This window comes from Camelus ferus, chromosome 20, assembly GCF_009834535.1.
Source record: "Camelus ferus isolate YT-003-E chromosome 20, BCGSAC_Cfer_1.0, whole genome shotgun sequence".
In the NCBI taxonomy this organism is placed as follows: domain Eukaryota; kingdom Metazoa; phylum Chordata; class Mammalia; order Artiodactyla; family Camelidae; genus Camelus; species Camelus ferus.
Window position 1 is genome coordinate 34,799,859 of NC_045715.1, and position 16,148 is coordinate 34,816,006.

A 16,148-nucleotide genomic window follows, 5' to 3' on the forward strand; every position below is an offset into this window, starting at 1 on the left:
AGAAGTATAAGTCTTCTTCCATTACTCTTTGTTCTTGGATTTTTTTTTTTTTTTGGAGGAAGTAACTTTTTAAATTTTAAAGTGTTAAGTTCCAGAAGCATTTTTATTGTTTGAACTTTCTGATTGCTTACACCAGAGTATGCCAGGGTCCGAGCTTTAAGGATCGACTTCTTCTTTTATGGGTTTAACACTGCTGATGGCAGAGCTTGAGAAAACTAACTTTAATGATCATCTTTTAATATTTTCATTTTATGAGGTTATTTCCTCTAGAATAAAGCCATTCAAGAGCATGGAGACAGAGCTTAAGCCTCTGCAAGGTGTGAATTGCTTCAACAAACGTTTCTGCTGGATTCGTCACCCCTATATTAATAGTGCTTTTGGGAAGCAAAGTACTTTATCAAATTTAATGAGAACAAAATACTTAATGCAACAGCACTTCTGTGTGTTAGCTAACCCAATTTTATATTTTGGGGTTTTCCCCATCCAAAATTGTTTTCCTCATGTTGGAAATGTGAAATAAATCCCTAACTTTCTTACTGCGACTTAATTCTATGTTTTTCTCCTATTTTCTGAAAGCCCTGTAGACATAGTTCTTCATCTGTGTATCTTAGGCTCCATATTTCTATGTGGCAGAGACCAAATATCTGTAATGTTCTCTGTGTAGCAGCAACAGTGACCCTGGAGAATCTGTGAATGTTGTTGGTAACAGTAAGCATGCAAAGACTTCTTAAAAGAAATCAGTGAGATAATAAAAAGCAAATGACTGAAAGTGAACATTTTTCCCTTTCAAGGAAAACAGAAAAAAAAAAATGTGGCCCATTGATAAAGCTAAGAACGCCACCTTGAGCTGGAATTTTTTTGTGTTCCAATGATGGACAGCGCTTTTCCTTAAGACTGAAACACGTACTATTTAGGACATCAGCGCAGCAGGTGTACAGCACTTGGAGTCTGGATTCTGCGCCCAGTTGTGCTGCTAACTGTGCCAACGCTGGCAAATCCCTTTACTCTCCGTGCCTTACTTTTTTCCTCTATAAGTGAGCATGTGAGTGGAAAGATTAGAAAACCTCTATCATCCTTTGTGGTCGTAAATCTCTACGATTCTGTTGTTCCCTACTAGAGCTGCTGAAAAGTAGCTGCAGAGGAAGTGAACTAACCTTGGAATACTGACTAGGAAACTGTTCACTCAACAACTATCTCCCACGCACCTACGATGCTGTTGGCTCCTTAAAGCCGTGATAACGTGGCAAGCCTCCCCTCAGCAGCAAACCATCCCCCTTTAAGTAGATACGCGTAATAAATCACCATGAGAAAACAAACAGTGGTTCTAATAAAAAAAAAAAAAATTAAAGCAACGCACCTGGGCACCTCCTGCGCTTCCCCAAACCGTGAAATTTTGGAACAGGGCGGGGCCAGCGCAAGGATCCCACGGCGGCTGAAATTTAGGGTAGACAATGAGACCACACCTAGGAGGAAAACTCGAGAGTGAAATTTAGCCAATTTCTGCATTTCCAATGTCTCACTTTTTCTCCTTGGCAAATATAAACATAAAGGTACTGTACAGGGGAGAGTGGAGATGACACCTGTGACCTTCTCTCTGGCCGTCACTGCCCATCCCCCAGCCTGTCCTTTCTGTCACCTTCCATGACCTGCTCCTGGATCTCAGCAGGAAGCAGACAGCCATGGCCCCATTCCATTCTGTCAGCCCTTCCAGACTCACCTAGGAGCCCAGACACTTTCACCTCGCCCAGAGCACCGTCCCTGTGCTTCCATTGGTTTATTCTAGACCCTCCCCCTTGCTGGGGAAGTGCCAGCACCCGGGATCCCTCCAACTTCCATTCTCCCTGAAATTCCCACCACTGTGGCATTCCTCCCTCCCATTCCAGGGCTGCTGAGAGCTACCCGATAAAAACTTCGTAATCTTAGGAATAATTTCATGACGCATGCACTAACCCCAGCCTCAGCCGGCACTTCATGGCACAGCCATCGTGCTCAGCCCTTATCCCTGACTCCTTATCACTTCCCATCCCTGCAGGATGATTTTACTATTATCATCATAATTATGATCATCATTATTGATACTGATTATTGAGTTCCTACCATAGGTGTTCTCATAGGTGCATTACGTAAGTCATCTCTGATTTTCACATCAAACTTTCAATATAGATCTGTCCCTGCTTTACAAATAAGGGATCTGACTCTCTTAAAAAAAATATATACACACACACAAAATTTATTCGGACGAAGTCCGGATTTGAAACAGGGCCCGAAAGATTCTAGGGCCCGGATTTTTCCCGTGTTCCCATCATGTTTCCCAGCCCTTGCTCTTAGAAGATGACCTTGTCTTCTATGTAACAGAGACCTTGAAGTCTCTGTTAGGCCCTTCTCACCTCTCAGTGTGCAGCTCACAGGCAAAGAGCCTCTTTTCCAAACCTCAGCTCCCCATTCAGCCCACCAGCCCGGGTGCTCTAGCCTCCCAGTTGCCCCCAGTCTCCTGGAAATTTAATCAATCTCCCCATTGAATTCTCCTCTGGCCGCCCAAGGTGCGCTCTGTCCCGTGCCCTCTCAAGTGACCTCTCTCTTTCCCCTCCCTTCACCGCCAAACTCATGATCCAAAATGCTCGCTCAGGCCCACCATCAAATCTCACATGGATGCCAAACGCGATACAACCCTCTCTGTGAGTGCCGTACCAAAAAAAAAAAAAAAAAAGTTAAACCATAAGCCTTACACCCAAAATACGGATGAATTTTCCCAAAGTTACCTGGTACAAGAACGTGCGCTATTGCTGGTAAAGGAGAGAAGTGGCGCTCGGGACGTCTGGTTGGTCACAAGATGAAAGAAGTAGCCATAACCAGCAGCACACACGCTGTTTCCCTACAGAAATTAAGGGCACAGTTTGTCCATATCCAGTAAGGCTGCCAGCAGGAAAGACTCTTACCCGTGGTCATTCTGCTTTTGCATTCACTTCCTGTCAAGGTCTATTGATGTTTTTATGAACTCATTCACTCCTCCCTTCCCGCACCCCAGGCAAATACGCTCATTCCTCTTCGTCCAGGCAGTTCAACTGGACTGTCATTTGTCCACCTCAATAGCTGGTGTCTCACGTTAAAACATCCTTGGACGCTTCCACGGTCAGAGGCTTACTTGCATCACCTCGCCCAAGCTCCCCTCTTTGGTGTATGAAGAATAAGAGGGGCAAAGGTGGACCTACAGCCAAGTCTACGCAGAGGGTTTCTCCCTGATCCTTTGAGCAAGTCAATGATTTGACTGAACAAACCAGTGAGAGCCAGGGACTGCACCAGCCGTGCCCGAGTTCTGAGGCACAGTGGCTGAGCTCAAATACAACTCGAATCTCCTCCAGGTCCTCTTGTCCCAAGTTAGACCATTTTAATCACCTGATGTCTCTTTATAGGACCAGCTAAACAATTTAATGTCTTTTATATGTTTGTATAAAACCTAAATTCTCCATCTGAAGGTACGAGTTTGGGGCTTTAACTCTGCTCAAACTGAACCCAATGAGACAATCTTTATAAATTCGAAGAAGTATCTATACATATTCATCACTATGCAAGACACTTTACGACAGAGTAGAAAGCCAACTCCCTAGAGTGTAATATTGTACACAGAGGTATTTTGCTTGGCGTACCCAATGTTAATAAGAATTTTTTACTGATGCCAACATTTCAAAATCAGGAGACTTGATATACAAACTCAGACTTAGGGACTTTTTTCTTTTTAAATACTGAGACCCCCTTCCTGCGGGGTAGGCATAGATCAGCTGAGCTAAGAAGCACCTGCTCTCTCGGATTAGGGATTACTTTGCCATCGTCCCCACCCTCCCTGCTCCATTAATTTGTGATACCTGGCTGGTTCTTATAGGCATTTGAATCTGTAACCTCTTAGATCCAGGCGGTAAAGTAATTGATTCTGTTGGAGTGGGAGGGATGAAGGGCCGACAGAGCAGAATGCTGGGCCACGTCCTCTGTACTTGTGGGCACCTGTCCTCTCCCATGTCTACCAGGGAGGAGAAGTCAGGGAACAGGGTGCCCAAGGCAGCCTCAGATCTTGTACGGCAGGGGTAAAGGGAGCCCCAGATGATTCCATGTGGTTCATCCCTGACCTCCTTGGGGTCTGACGTGGTCTGGCTGGTGTGAGAAACAGGATGATGAGTGTCCTCTCTGTGAGCATCTGTCTCCCAGGAGCAGACCGCGCAAGACTAGGACAGTTCATCCTGAACCCTGGCCTCAGGGCACAGAAGAGAGAATGGGGAGCAGGAAGGACTGTGACACTGCACAGCCCAACGAGGCGTTCCATATCTTTCTTTTTTTTTTTTTGCCCTTTTTCCTTTTTTTTAATTGAAGTATAGTCAGTTTACAATGCTGTATCAATTTCTGATATACAGCATAATGTGTCAGTCATACATATGTTCCTTTTCATATTATTTTTCATTATAAGTTACTACAAGCTACTGAACTATAGTTCCCTGTGCTACACAGTAGAAACTTACTGTTTATCTATTTTATTCATAGTAGTTAGTATCTGCACATCTCAAACCCCCAATTTATCCCCGCCTACACTGTTGGTGGGAATGTAGTTTGATGCAGCCATCATGGAAAACAGTATGGAGTTTCCTCAAAAAACTAAAAATATACTCACTGTAGGATCCAGCAATCCTAGTCCTGTGCCTATATCTGGGGGGAACTCTAATTCAAAAAGACACATGCACCGCAATGTTCAGTATCTTTCTATAAAACAACACTTCAGTGCCCTAGTGGCCTCTATCCAGGGTTCAGTGGGACTATGCCATGTGTCTTGCAAGAACAGTTCTTTAAACTTTAGTGTGCACCCAGGGTAGAGTAGCAAGATTTAGCAAATAAAAACATAGGAGCCCCATCAGAGTTAAATTTAAAAAAAAAAAAAAGAAACTATTGAGTTTTATTGATGGTACAAGAGGACTTTACAAAGCCTCTTCCTCTCTGGGAGGGCCACGTGTTCCACTAGGAGCACCCACGTGTGCACACTCACACAGACACACAGACTTACACACACACACATGCACTCAGAACGAAGTAAGTCAATACAGAAGAAGAACGGAAACAGGATGTTTTAAAAACCAACACTACTCAACTCCTGGCTCATGTGAGTGGAGGATCCAGGGCCCCAGACCCAGAGGAAGTGTGAGTGAGGACCAGAGTTTACCCCGAGATGAGAAGCCTGGCCGGCGGGTAGCAGCCAGGACCTGGCCAGGGGCGCCAGCATGCGCTGATACAAGGGCCAGCGCTGCTCCCCTGACATCAGCCCGTCCATCACTGCGGGCACTGCGGCTCTCTCATCCTGGGGACTTGTCACCCGCCAGCCGTACCTCCTCTCTCATTCAGTTCCAGAACGTCTTCTTTCTCTGTGAACTCGTGGCCCATTCTCTACCAGCACTTCGTTATTTTGAATTCTGAGCATCTCTTCAATTTCCTGAGGCTATTTAAAATTTTAATCATGTCTCACCATGTGGCATATCACTGACTAGGAAGCTGAAATACTATTCAAGATGCTAACATGACTTCAGAGAACCCGGACCATCTCTAAGGCTCCAGTTATTTTGGGGTGGCAGAGTCTGGAGCTGTGGTTGTCAGACAGGGCGATGCTATTCCCCAGAGAGCATTTGGAAATCTCTGGAGACAGTCTTGGTTGTCACAACTGAGGGGAGAGAGAGATTCTACTGGCATAAAGTGGATGGAGACCAGGGATGCTGTAATACAGAAGACGGCCTCTCACCACAAAGAATCACATGGCCCCAAGCGTTAATCCTAGCACGGTTAAAAAAAAAACCCGGGTCTACAGTCTACACTCGTTCTTGAAACAACCCATCCCCACCTTCTAGTAGCCCATCTCCAAATCTGATGGAAAGACCAACCTCAATACAAAAACACGGTTAATTACAAAGCAATACTTTGACAGTTTCTACCAGGAGGGCACTCCCCAAAGGAACGCTTATTAGCATCGAATCAGTTAGCTCCATTTCCATGCTAGAAGAGAAGACACACGCCCCTGATTCTCAGCTTTGGAAGAATCATTGTCACTGGGTTGGCAAATACAAGAGCCCAGTGTATCTCTTCAGCCTTCATAGAAACACAAGGAAGTAACACGGCTGTTGATTCTTAGTTCCGATTACATAACTGGGACCTTCCTCAGGGCAGCACCTGCGAAGCCCCACCACCCACATCGCCTGCATTGAGTGGCTGGGGCTCTTCCACACCTGTGAGCCACGGGAAAGGCCATGCGTGTGTAAGAACTGAGGGTGAGGGACGCTCACCTTTTCTGCAAGCATACAAACCACAAGAAAGAGGCACCGGCGGCTACCCACGATCACCTCCCTCAGATGTACGCCTCTGTTTCATTACCAATGAAATGCTAATTCATCACCAAGACTCTACCAGGCAGGAAGACATTCAAACATTTGCGGAATATAATCCAAGGGCTTCATCCTTATCCATTACCTTGGTCATACAGGCTCAGAGAGCCTGTATTTCGAGCCAATGAATAGATTTGTTGAATCACTTGCCCCGGTGTTGTGCGTATTTGTGGAGCACCTGAGTGATCACACATAAAGGCTTTCCAAGCGCTTTTATCACCGGGCACGATACTGCGACTTCATCTTCTGTCAGCCGATCGGGCTCACTTATGACAGAAGCGCTTGAGCAGTCGGATCACACTACTCCCCAGCTCTTTTCACTCTCCACCCCAATCGGGTATGCCAGAAGTCACTCACGAGGAGGAACCACGTCGGTACGCAGGGCAGCCCGCAGCTGCTGGGGAAGGGCTTAAGGCAAGTAGGGAATTTTGTGTGGAAATCAATTCTTTGCGGAAGCCGATGTATTATGGACATTCAAGCAGGAGAAATTCCAGAAAGAAATTAACTGCCCATGTAAGCCAGCTCCTTGAGGTGTGCATCTATAGTCACTTAAAAAAAAAAAAGTCAGTTAACCCTTCAGGCAGCTCTTAAATATACATTAGCTATTGCGTGGGGAGAGCTGGGGAGCTGAGAGTGGCCTTTAAACACAGAATTCCTTACAAAATTGATTTACAAACCAGAACAAATTCGCCTCAAATTAAATGAAAGTTTCCAAAGGGCTGGTCTTCAGAGTTTTTCCACTGGCTGTCCTAAACAGGGATCAGGTCCTGGGAACTTCTCAATGCTCACATGGGATATTCTGGAGCTTTGGGAGGGGACAGTCCCTCGCTGGTTGAGAGCAAAGACCTCCCAACCCGAGGTCAACATAGATTATGTCTACTGGAAAGACAAAGCATCTGGACGGATGACCGGGAAACGCCATGAAGGAGTCAGAGCCTCGGATGCTGGAGTGTGGAGGGGAGACAGCCTGGAATCGAAGTGGTCCGGATGCCACAGGTGCCGCACGCAGGGACCACCACCGATCTGTTGCTGGCAAGCATGGCAACGGCCCATCTAAGGAGGATGCGAGGGATACCCCAAGGCCCTCGGACACTCCAACAGGAACATTACGCTGAGTCCTCACCAGCAAGAAGGCACAAAGCTCAGGTTTTGCTTCTATGAGAAACTGCCCTTGGACTTAGCTCAGCGGCAGCCTGGGCAGGGAGGCAGGCAGTGCACTTGTGACTATGAAGACTAAAAAGGAATATCGCATTTGAAATCCCCTTGTACCAGGCGGGGTTGAAGGTGACTGAACTGAGGACCGGGAGCCAAGGTGAATTCCATGCACTGGGCAGAGCTTTTGGTCCTAGGCTTTGGGTCAGGACGACTGGGGGACAACATACAAGCACAAATCACCGCAGAGACTTAATTAAGGGTCACTTCCGTTTCTTCCTGCCTGCCCGCCAGGCCAGAGATTTCAAGGTCAATGTGTGTATATAGAAGAGGCAGTTTAGGCTTTCTGGGCTGGTTCCCCAGTGGCTAGGATTAGGTCACCATCAAGTCTAAACAAGGGCTTTAGTTTACTGAATAGTATTGCCCTGATGTCACTTGCTTGGTAGGACTATCTCAATGTCACTTTCCTCGTGGGACTGTCCTGATGTCACTCTCCTGTAATATTGTTCCAATGTCAGCTTCCTGGTAGGACTGTCCCAATGTCACTTTCCTGGTTTGCCCTTGCTCTGTGGCAATGGTTATGATTATGTTACTACTGAGGGAAGGACAAACAGGAACTCTGTTTTGTTTTGTTTTGTTTTTTTGCAACTTCTGAGTCTAAAATTATTTCAAAATTAAAAGATTTTTAAAAAAAGAAAAATCTTAGTGAATCCTTGTAATACAGTGGCTTTAAAAAAAATACTCTGCCAAACTGCAAGAAAACTGAAAAGCAAGGCGGGAGAAAGGGTCACAAAACCTGAGGACCTGCCAGATGTCCTTGGTTTCATCTCCTTTGGGGGCAGTTCGACTCTGAACCCCTCACAGAGCAGGACAGAAAAGCCACCACGCATGAGATGGTTCCTCACAGTAAGGAACATCTGTCTCTTGAACATCAGAACAATCCCATAAGAGGGCAGGTGTCTCCACCACATCTCTTTCTGTTCCTCATCTCACACACACACACACACACACACACACACACACACACACCACCCTCCGTCACTGTTGTCACCTCCTTATTATCCCTTTGGAGTGAAGATATATTTCTAAAATATACTTTTCAAAGTACTCTGTGTCATGCACGTAGGACACACTTAACAAACACTAACTTACTGATCGCTCAGTGACTGAAAGGACCTTCACTGGCACAAAGGGTCAGGAGAAGTTCCTAATTTTTAGTTTGAACACATATTCCCAGTTATTCAAAAAGAACTGCAAGCCAAGGTGCTAGCCCAGGAGACTGCAGACCCAAAGGAGAAAGAGAACTACTCTCCCACAACGCTCCGACCCCTCACCCGCCGCACAGTCGCGGTGGCTAAGCCCCTCAGAAAGGCTGCGGTGACGCCCCTACAGCTGATTCAGGAACAGGCAGCATCCCCAAATGCCGAGATCCATATCGTGAAGAAAAAAGGCCAGAAGAGAAAGCCTGGGTGCCTCTGAACCAGAGGAGAAGGCTGAGGACTGCTGGGGGTTACGGATCAGCCCAGAGCTACTGGCCCATTGGGCACCAAAAAATATTAAATCTGCTGAATGAAGGTTCAGCCCGGGATTTGTGCAGCCTGCAGCGCACTGGCCAAAAGAGTCCCTGGTTGTGGCACAGTCCTGACAAGAGAACACAAGAGAGAGACAGCACCGCGGAACAGCAGTGGCACAGCTAGAGACCTGGAGCGGACTGTACACAGGTTAACACCGAGAGATGAGCTCCACGGTGTCAGAATGCTGATACAGACAACACTGCTGATTTTTCAATCATCAAAATGATTGCAGGATTGTGGAATCTATACTTTCTTTTCCTCTTTCTTCCCCCACTCCATTCTTTGATTATGGAATTATACCTACCTTCATTCATTCATTCATCATATTGAATTAATTTTTATTGAACGACTACTACATGTCAGGTGCCGAGCTAGGGTCTAAAAGCCAATAAGCTAATGAAAAGAGAACCACAGAATTTGAAGATCATCGAAGACAAAATGTCAGATAGAGACCTAATAAATGTACTTATGGAACCTACATCACCACCTTGAACTAAAACCTCATTCTCAAAACACATGCATGGAACTTTGTTTCCAATTCTGTCAAGTGGACATAAGAGGGAGAAAGTAAATGAATGGAAATGGGAGGCGTCTAACAGGGAACAAAGAGCTTGCTTTGGGCTCAGTTTTGTCATGGCTGACTGGGCACTGTTCCACAGTCAGCCTGCAAGGCTCAGGTGACCTACCAGCTTGTAGGTGGCCCTCTGGTTGTCTGCACCGACAGCCACCTCATTTCTTATGGTCAACCAGCAGCCTGGACGCCCACCCTGGAGACGCACTAACCAGAGAAGCCATGCCAGGCGGCTGTTGCTGGCATTCAGTGTGGGATTTAGATACCTTCCAGCCTCGTGCAGGAAGGTGAGCTGAGAAACCTTGAGGGTCTACTTTCTTCCAGGTATTTCAAAGGAGCCAAAACTACGCTATCCAAGTCCTTTAGTCCCCAGAGCTTGTTGGCATAGCTGTGCAGCAAGCCCTGTGGTCGCCAACGAGTTAAATGTCGCTGTCCCTGCACCGGGTCTAGAGTTTGGTTTCCTTCAGTCCATGGGGTTCTGCCTCCTTTCCTCACTGGCATATTAGCGGCCCCCATTAGGCACCTAAAATAGTAAATGCTGTGCTTGGAAGAAACATAATTAAAAGTCTGGAGGAGGGTTGAGGAGATAACCACGACTTTTATTAGGGGTTATTCAGCTGAAGGTAATTAAAAACAGATGATCAGAGAGAGAGACGTTCATTCTCTGAGTTCCTCAGAAACTTGGCAAAATTGTCATGACACAGCAGATCCTCAGAGGACCATACTGATGAGTGAGGCCCTTAACCCTTTCAGAGATGGCCCATGGGACAAAATGATTGGAAAGGGGGACACTAAGCTATCCTACTATTCTGATGCAATTCCTCATTCACAGATCTATGGTTAAGCTACCAGCAAAAATTAATTTCTTAAAGTGTTTAGAGAGAAATTCAGCAAGGAAAAGAAATGTTAAATTCTACTAAACAATAGGGTAAAAACCAAGGCCGTCAGAGTGGACAGTTGACCCTTGGATGACACAGGGGTTATGGGGGTTGACCCTCCACGCAGTCAAAAATCTGCATATAATTTATAGTTCGTCGTCTACATGTGCGGTTCCTCCATGTCCATGATTCCCCATCAGTGAATTCAACTATCCACAGACAGTATGACAGTGTGGTATTTACTATTGAAAAAATCCACGTATTAGTGGACCCGGGCAGTTCAAACCTGTGTTGTTCGAGGGTCAACTGTACTTTGCTCATCCTGGAATCTGACATGATCTCATACATCTCAAGACTTGGCTGACCGTCAGTTTTGGACACTCTTAAAGAGCAACCGTATGACCACATTAGTAGAGTAACTTGAAGATTTAATAAGTAATTATTGGAATTGAGACCAAATTCAGCAACTGTCACAGATAGCTCGGGAAGACGTTTTAGTTTGCGCTAGTCGAAATGACCAGAAAATCATCAATATCTACTTTGTTTTGCTTCATCTAGATATGGCTCCAGAGAGCGTTCACAGAGAGAACTGACTGCATTTATCCTAAGGAAGCGTTTAACCCAATATCATAAAGGAGTTTCTCACTGCCAACACGCAGCAAGGAAACGTTTTATACCACATCACTGACACTGCCGCCCGGATAACTTTTGGAGTGAATTTTATCCCTCTCAGCTCTGACCTTCCTGGAGGAGCTGAAGATCTTACCTCCACAACATTGGTGGGATCGCGGATGTAGATACCAGAGGGTGCCAACATTTCAGGACTGGAGAGCCCCTCGGCGCCAGAGACATCGATGATCACATTGTTTCTTATCACATTTCCTTGTTCTGACCAGTCTAATTTCAGAAAAGATCAAACAAACCCGGGGATTCAAAACCATAATTAAAATGTACTCAACACTCTTACTTCAACTAGCACAGTCATAGTTCTCACAAAGCATAAGTGTACATGTGTCCAAATCACACTCAGTATGTTCAACAGACTGAAGACCTCCAACATCCTGCCGTCAGGCCTGTCCACAAAACACACGACAACTTAAGTGTATTGTAATAGAGTGAAAATCAGTTCACATATTTACCATTTTCTCCTCCAGGAATGACCTCCCAAAGGATATGCCTTATCTCGGGAGATGCACCTGAGAACAAAAGGTCATGTCAGCTTGTCACGTTTCACGCCACCCAGGAAAACGAGGGACACTGCAATACTATTTCTTCTTTTGATGTGGCTTGGTTTTGTGTTTTTATCAATGAACCAGACAGATACAGAACTTTTATATGAACTTTTCAGTTCTAGAGTATCATGGATCAGAAGCTCATTTTATTTTGTTCTGTTTTCCCCCTTTGGGGGGATAATTAGTTTGTTTATTTGTTTGTTTGTTAACATTTTTATTGAGTTATAGTCATTTTACAATGTTGTGTCAAATTCCAGTGTAGAGCACAATTTTTCAGTTACACATGAACATACATATATCCATTGTCACATTTTTTTTTGCTGTGAGCTGCCACAAGATCCTGTATCTCTTTCCCTGTGCTATACCGTATAATCTTGTTTATCTATTCTGCATATGCCTGTTGGTATCTACAAATTTTGAACTCCCAGTCTGTCCCTGTTTGTTTTAATGGAGGTACTAAGGATTGAGCCCAGGACCCCGTGTATGCTAAGCATGCACTCTACCACTGAGCTATACTTTCCCCCGCAACAGAAGCTCATTTTAAATAAAAAAATTATAATAATAACAAAGAAATAGATCTACTGCTTCACTTCTTAGAAAGAGTCTGACTGTCTCTAGAGTCACACACCCCTGTGTCAGCTCCAGCCACACCCCTTACCTGTTCAAATTGGCCACCAGCCATCTACCTGCCCCTCACTTTTCTCAGAAGATCTGGACTGTCCTGGAGGAACAGGCTGGGCAGTACTGAGACCCTCACACTTAAGCCAGAGGTTTGAAATAGAAGAGAATAAAAGAGCATGGGCCACGTTACAGAGACAGATCAGCCTCTTACGTGGCATCAACACAGAGCAGCCCCACAGACCCCCTTTTTTTCTAGGTCTTCAGGCATCTGGGCTTCCCACGTCATTTCCTGAGTCTGGGTTTGCAAACTCATTTAGCATAGATTGAGTACATTATCTAAGATGCATTAACAGGTATTCTAATTCCATCACCTGCAATGCAGTAGACGTCATGAGCCTCCAATTCACAGTATCCAAGCACCAAAGGCCAAATTCCTCCCGTAGGTTTTCCTCCTTGCCCAGTGAATGCCTACCCCATATCACTGTTTTCTCCTAAAATAATACCGTTATGGTACCTTTCTGAATTTCTGCTCCAGGTTTCAACAAGCTTTTCCCTGACATCAACTAAAGTAAGGATAAACAAAGTCAGTCTTCCATGTGTTAGCTTGACTCCTCTGCAGCTGTCCTCTCCCAACCAAAAGATTTTCCTCCACCTGATCATTCTATCGTCCCTAGCTCTTTGCCTTTTAGAGCTGGAGTTAGTTTATATGAGCCATATTTTCTCACTGAACAGTTTCCCTCTCAGGATTAGAATCTTTGTAGCTTTTATCTTAACGGATCTGTCCTAAGTGAAACATACACATTTTTCCTCTGATGTTATATCACAGAATTAATTGAAATATAAATACAGAGTCTAACTTTCAGTGAAAACCTCGGATTTGCTTTTTTGTTCAGATATAACCAAAGACCCTTTGTTCATTAATACATTCATTTCTTTAGACAAATATATCTCCAATGCACTAGTTAATGTGCTAAGTGCTAAGTGAAATCTGGTGGTAAAACAGATGTTAATCAGATGATCAGAAACATGATATATAATTTTAAATCAATAAGTAACAATTAATGCTAAAAGAGCTTAAACAGAGGAACTTGACTTAGGAGTGTGGGGAAGAGACTCTTACAGGAGGAGAGTGAGTGGTATGAATGGAGGGAAAGGGCTGTGCAAAGGCCCTGAGGCAGGAGAACACACAGCCTTTTGAAAGAATTAAAATGAAATAGGTCAATGTAGTTATAGTGTAGAGGGAGAGAACAGGAGCAAGACAAGTGTACCAAGGTTAATAAAGGCAAAATCACTGAAGGAGTCTTTTAAGTCACATTAAGGATTTTGGATTGTATCCTAAGAGTAGTAAGAAATTCGTAAAGGGTTTTAAGGAGAGAAGTGACATTGACACAATCTGAGATTTTTAGGGATAATTCTAGGCATTGCAAGGGGGATGAACTTTAGGAAACAAAAGTGCACATAGGTGACCATTTAGAAAATTCTGAAATATGGGCCTCTTCAGCAAGCCAGAGGAGGAGCTAAGAACAGAATTCAGCATGTTTTGCTCTTGGTCCAACATTCGGGTTTGAGACTGTACAAAGACATATTCACATGACTTTGAATCATTGTGAAAATTGCTGACAATAAATTTTAAAACCTCCCATTGTATATTTACTAACCTGAACTGAAATGCTGTCTTCAATAAGCAGTTTCCTACTGGGGAAGATTAGTTAGCCAATCAGGGATGACTAAATTTACAATGAGAATTTTTAACTATGACCTGTTTCTAATGATCAGAGGCTAAAGTTTGCACAAATTGGAAATTCAAGTTTTGGGACAATTTCTTATAAAAAACCACGTGTCTTATACCAGAATGCCAATATTAAACAAACTCGTTTCACTTACCCACCAGCAGTGCGTGGCCTAAAATATTGTAGAACACATTGTTGTCCACCCTCAGGCCCGAGGTCCTGGACATGCTGAGGCCTCTACTGAAGGAACACCACACTGTGCAGCCCTGCATATAGGAACCTGAACAGGAGAGAAAAAGGTAAAAACTAGAAAGGAACCTCAAAGGTGCCTCAGATTCTGCTGATCACCTCCAGAGCAAGCCAGAATATAACCGAGAACATCCACCCACACACTCATTAAACTAAAAGGATGAGGAGTTGGCACCAGAAATCAAATCAAGAAAATGGGCAACTTGGGCCACTGTACTGCAAAGATACCAAAGATAAGCAGGTTGCGATCCAAGGGTCACAAAATGAGAAACAAAACCATCTGAGAAAGACAGGATGGCCAAACCACAAAGGCTGTCACAATTCCCCACTGGCCACCATCATTGGTATCTACTCTCAACACAATATGGTGGACAACAGCTCGAGAGAAGTTAAGAACAATGTGAAGAGCATTACTTGTGGGCCAACCCTGATCTTTTTTTTTCCTTAAATTTTATCTTCTTATATATATTTTTTTTGTTTGGGGGGAGGTAATTAGGTTCATGTATTCATTTTTTAATGGAGTTACTTGGGATTGAACCCAGGACTTCATGCATGCTAGGCATGCTCTCTACCACTGAGTTATACCCTCCTCACCAACCCTGATCTTTGAAAACTGCACCTGGCATGAGGAAGTGCAGTCATTGAGCTGCAAAGGAATATTTTACCTTGCCAGGCAATAATATCTTTGGCCCAAGATAGCCAGAGATTCTTATTTCAAATTATAAATAAAGCCAGTGGTTGATCTGAGGACCACACTCTCACCTTTGAATACAGTAGTTTGTGAAACTGAAGGGGAAATACCTCTACTAAGCTAACAGAAACTGACATTTAGGAAAATCATTACACTGGCTCCACGGGCCTATTTTATGACCCCCCCCCCAATCAACCTATGTGGACTGGATCAATCAAGGAACAAATATTTACTGAATATCAACTGTATATTTCAGGAATTGTGCATTGTGCTGGAGATATAAAGATAAATAAAACTGAGTAAATTCTGCACTTGTGTATCTGAAGTCTGATGGAGGAAACTCATGTTAAAATAATAAAAATGTAGTGTTTGGATAATAAAATTATAAATCTTGAGAGAGCAGTTTTGCATTATTTCCAGGTAGTGAGAGATATTATATCAATGTCAAACGTTGGAAGTATTGAAAAAATTACTTCAGTTTATGTAATAATTTGACTTTTAAATTGGGACTATTCAGAAAGTTCTCAACTATAATGCCTGCAAAGACACAGGGACCGTTGGCTCCCCTGGATCTCAGCTCCTCTAGCACAAATGTCCTCACATCCTTCACCCATAAGTTAACCCACCCACGTCCACTTATGCAGGAAACATTGCATGCTGCAGATTTTCACTGACGCCGGATCTCCACCATGACATCACTCCATCAGGATACGCCTGCCCATCTGAACAACCAGTACGGACTGATGCGTTTACAGGGCTCTAGTGGGTGGAGTTCAGGGACTGGTAAACCTCTAAAAGCAGCGTGCATGCAAAGATTCCAGCACCCTCTAACCCCAGGGACTGGGGACAGCTGGCTACACAGGTCACGCGGGCCTGTAGGGCATGAAACAATAAAGGATTCTTTGGCAAGCATGCCAGAAGTTTCTAACCTCTGGGTTAATGTGTTGCCCCCTCCCAGGAAACACATTTGCATTTTAACAGAGATCTACAGGGGATAATGTGTGATTTCAGTGGATTTCAAACTTTTGTTAAGCCCTGAACCCTTT

The 16,148-nt window shown here is 44.3% G+C and overlaps 1 protein-coding gene across 9 annotated transcripts in view; it reads right to left on the reverse strand.

The window, feature by feature from the left end:
- PKHD1 (PKHD1 ciliary IPT domain containing fibrocystin/polyductin) overlaps window positions 1-16,148 on the reverse strand; it is a 368,837-nt gene that overhangs the window by 201,634 nt on the left and 151,055 nt on the right. For 8 of the 9 annotated variants that reach the window (XM_032463248.1, XM_032463246.1, XM_006194706.3 and 5 more), the window contains 5 exons: window positions 14,317-14,442; window positions 11,719-11,775; window positions 11,346-11,476; window positions 2,760-2,872; window positions 1,358-1,463 (listed from right to left, as the gene is read on the reverse strand). In XM_032463248.1, coding sequence (XP_032319139.1) covers window positions 1,358-1,463; window positions 2,760-2,872; window positions 11,346-11,476; window positions 11,719-11,775; window positions 14,317-14,442 — 533 coding nt within the window. The remainder of the gene's footprint in view (window positions 1-1,357; window positions 1,464-2,759; window positions 2,873-11,345; window positions 11,477-11,718; window positions 11,776-14,316; window positions 14,443-16,148) is intronic. The other variant, XM_032463247.1, reaches the window with a different exon arrangement.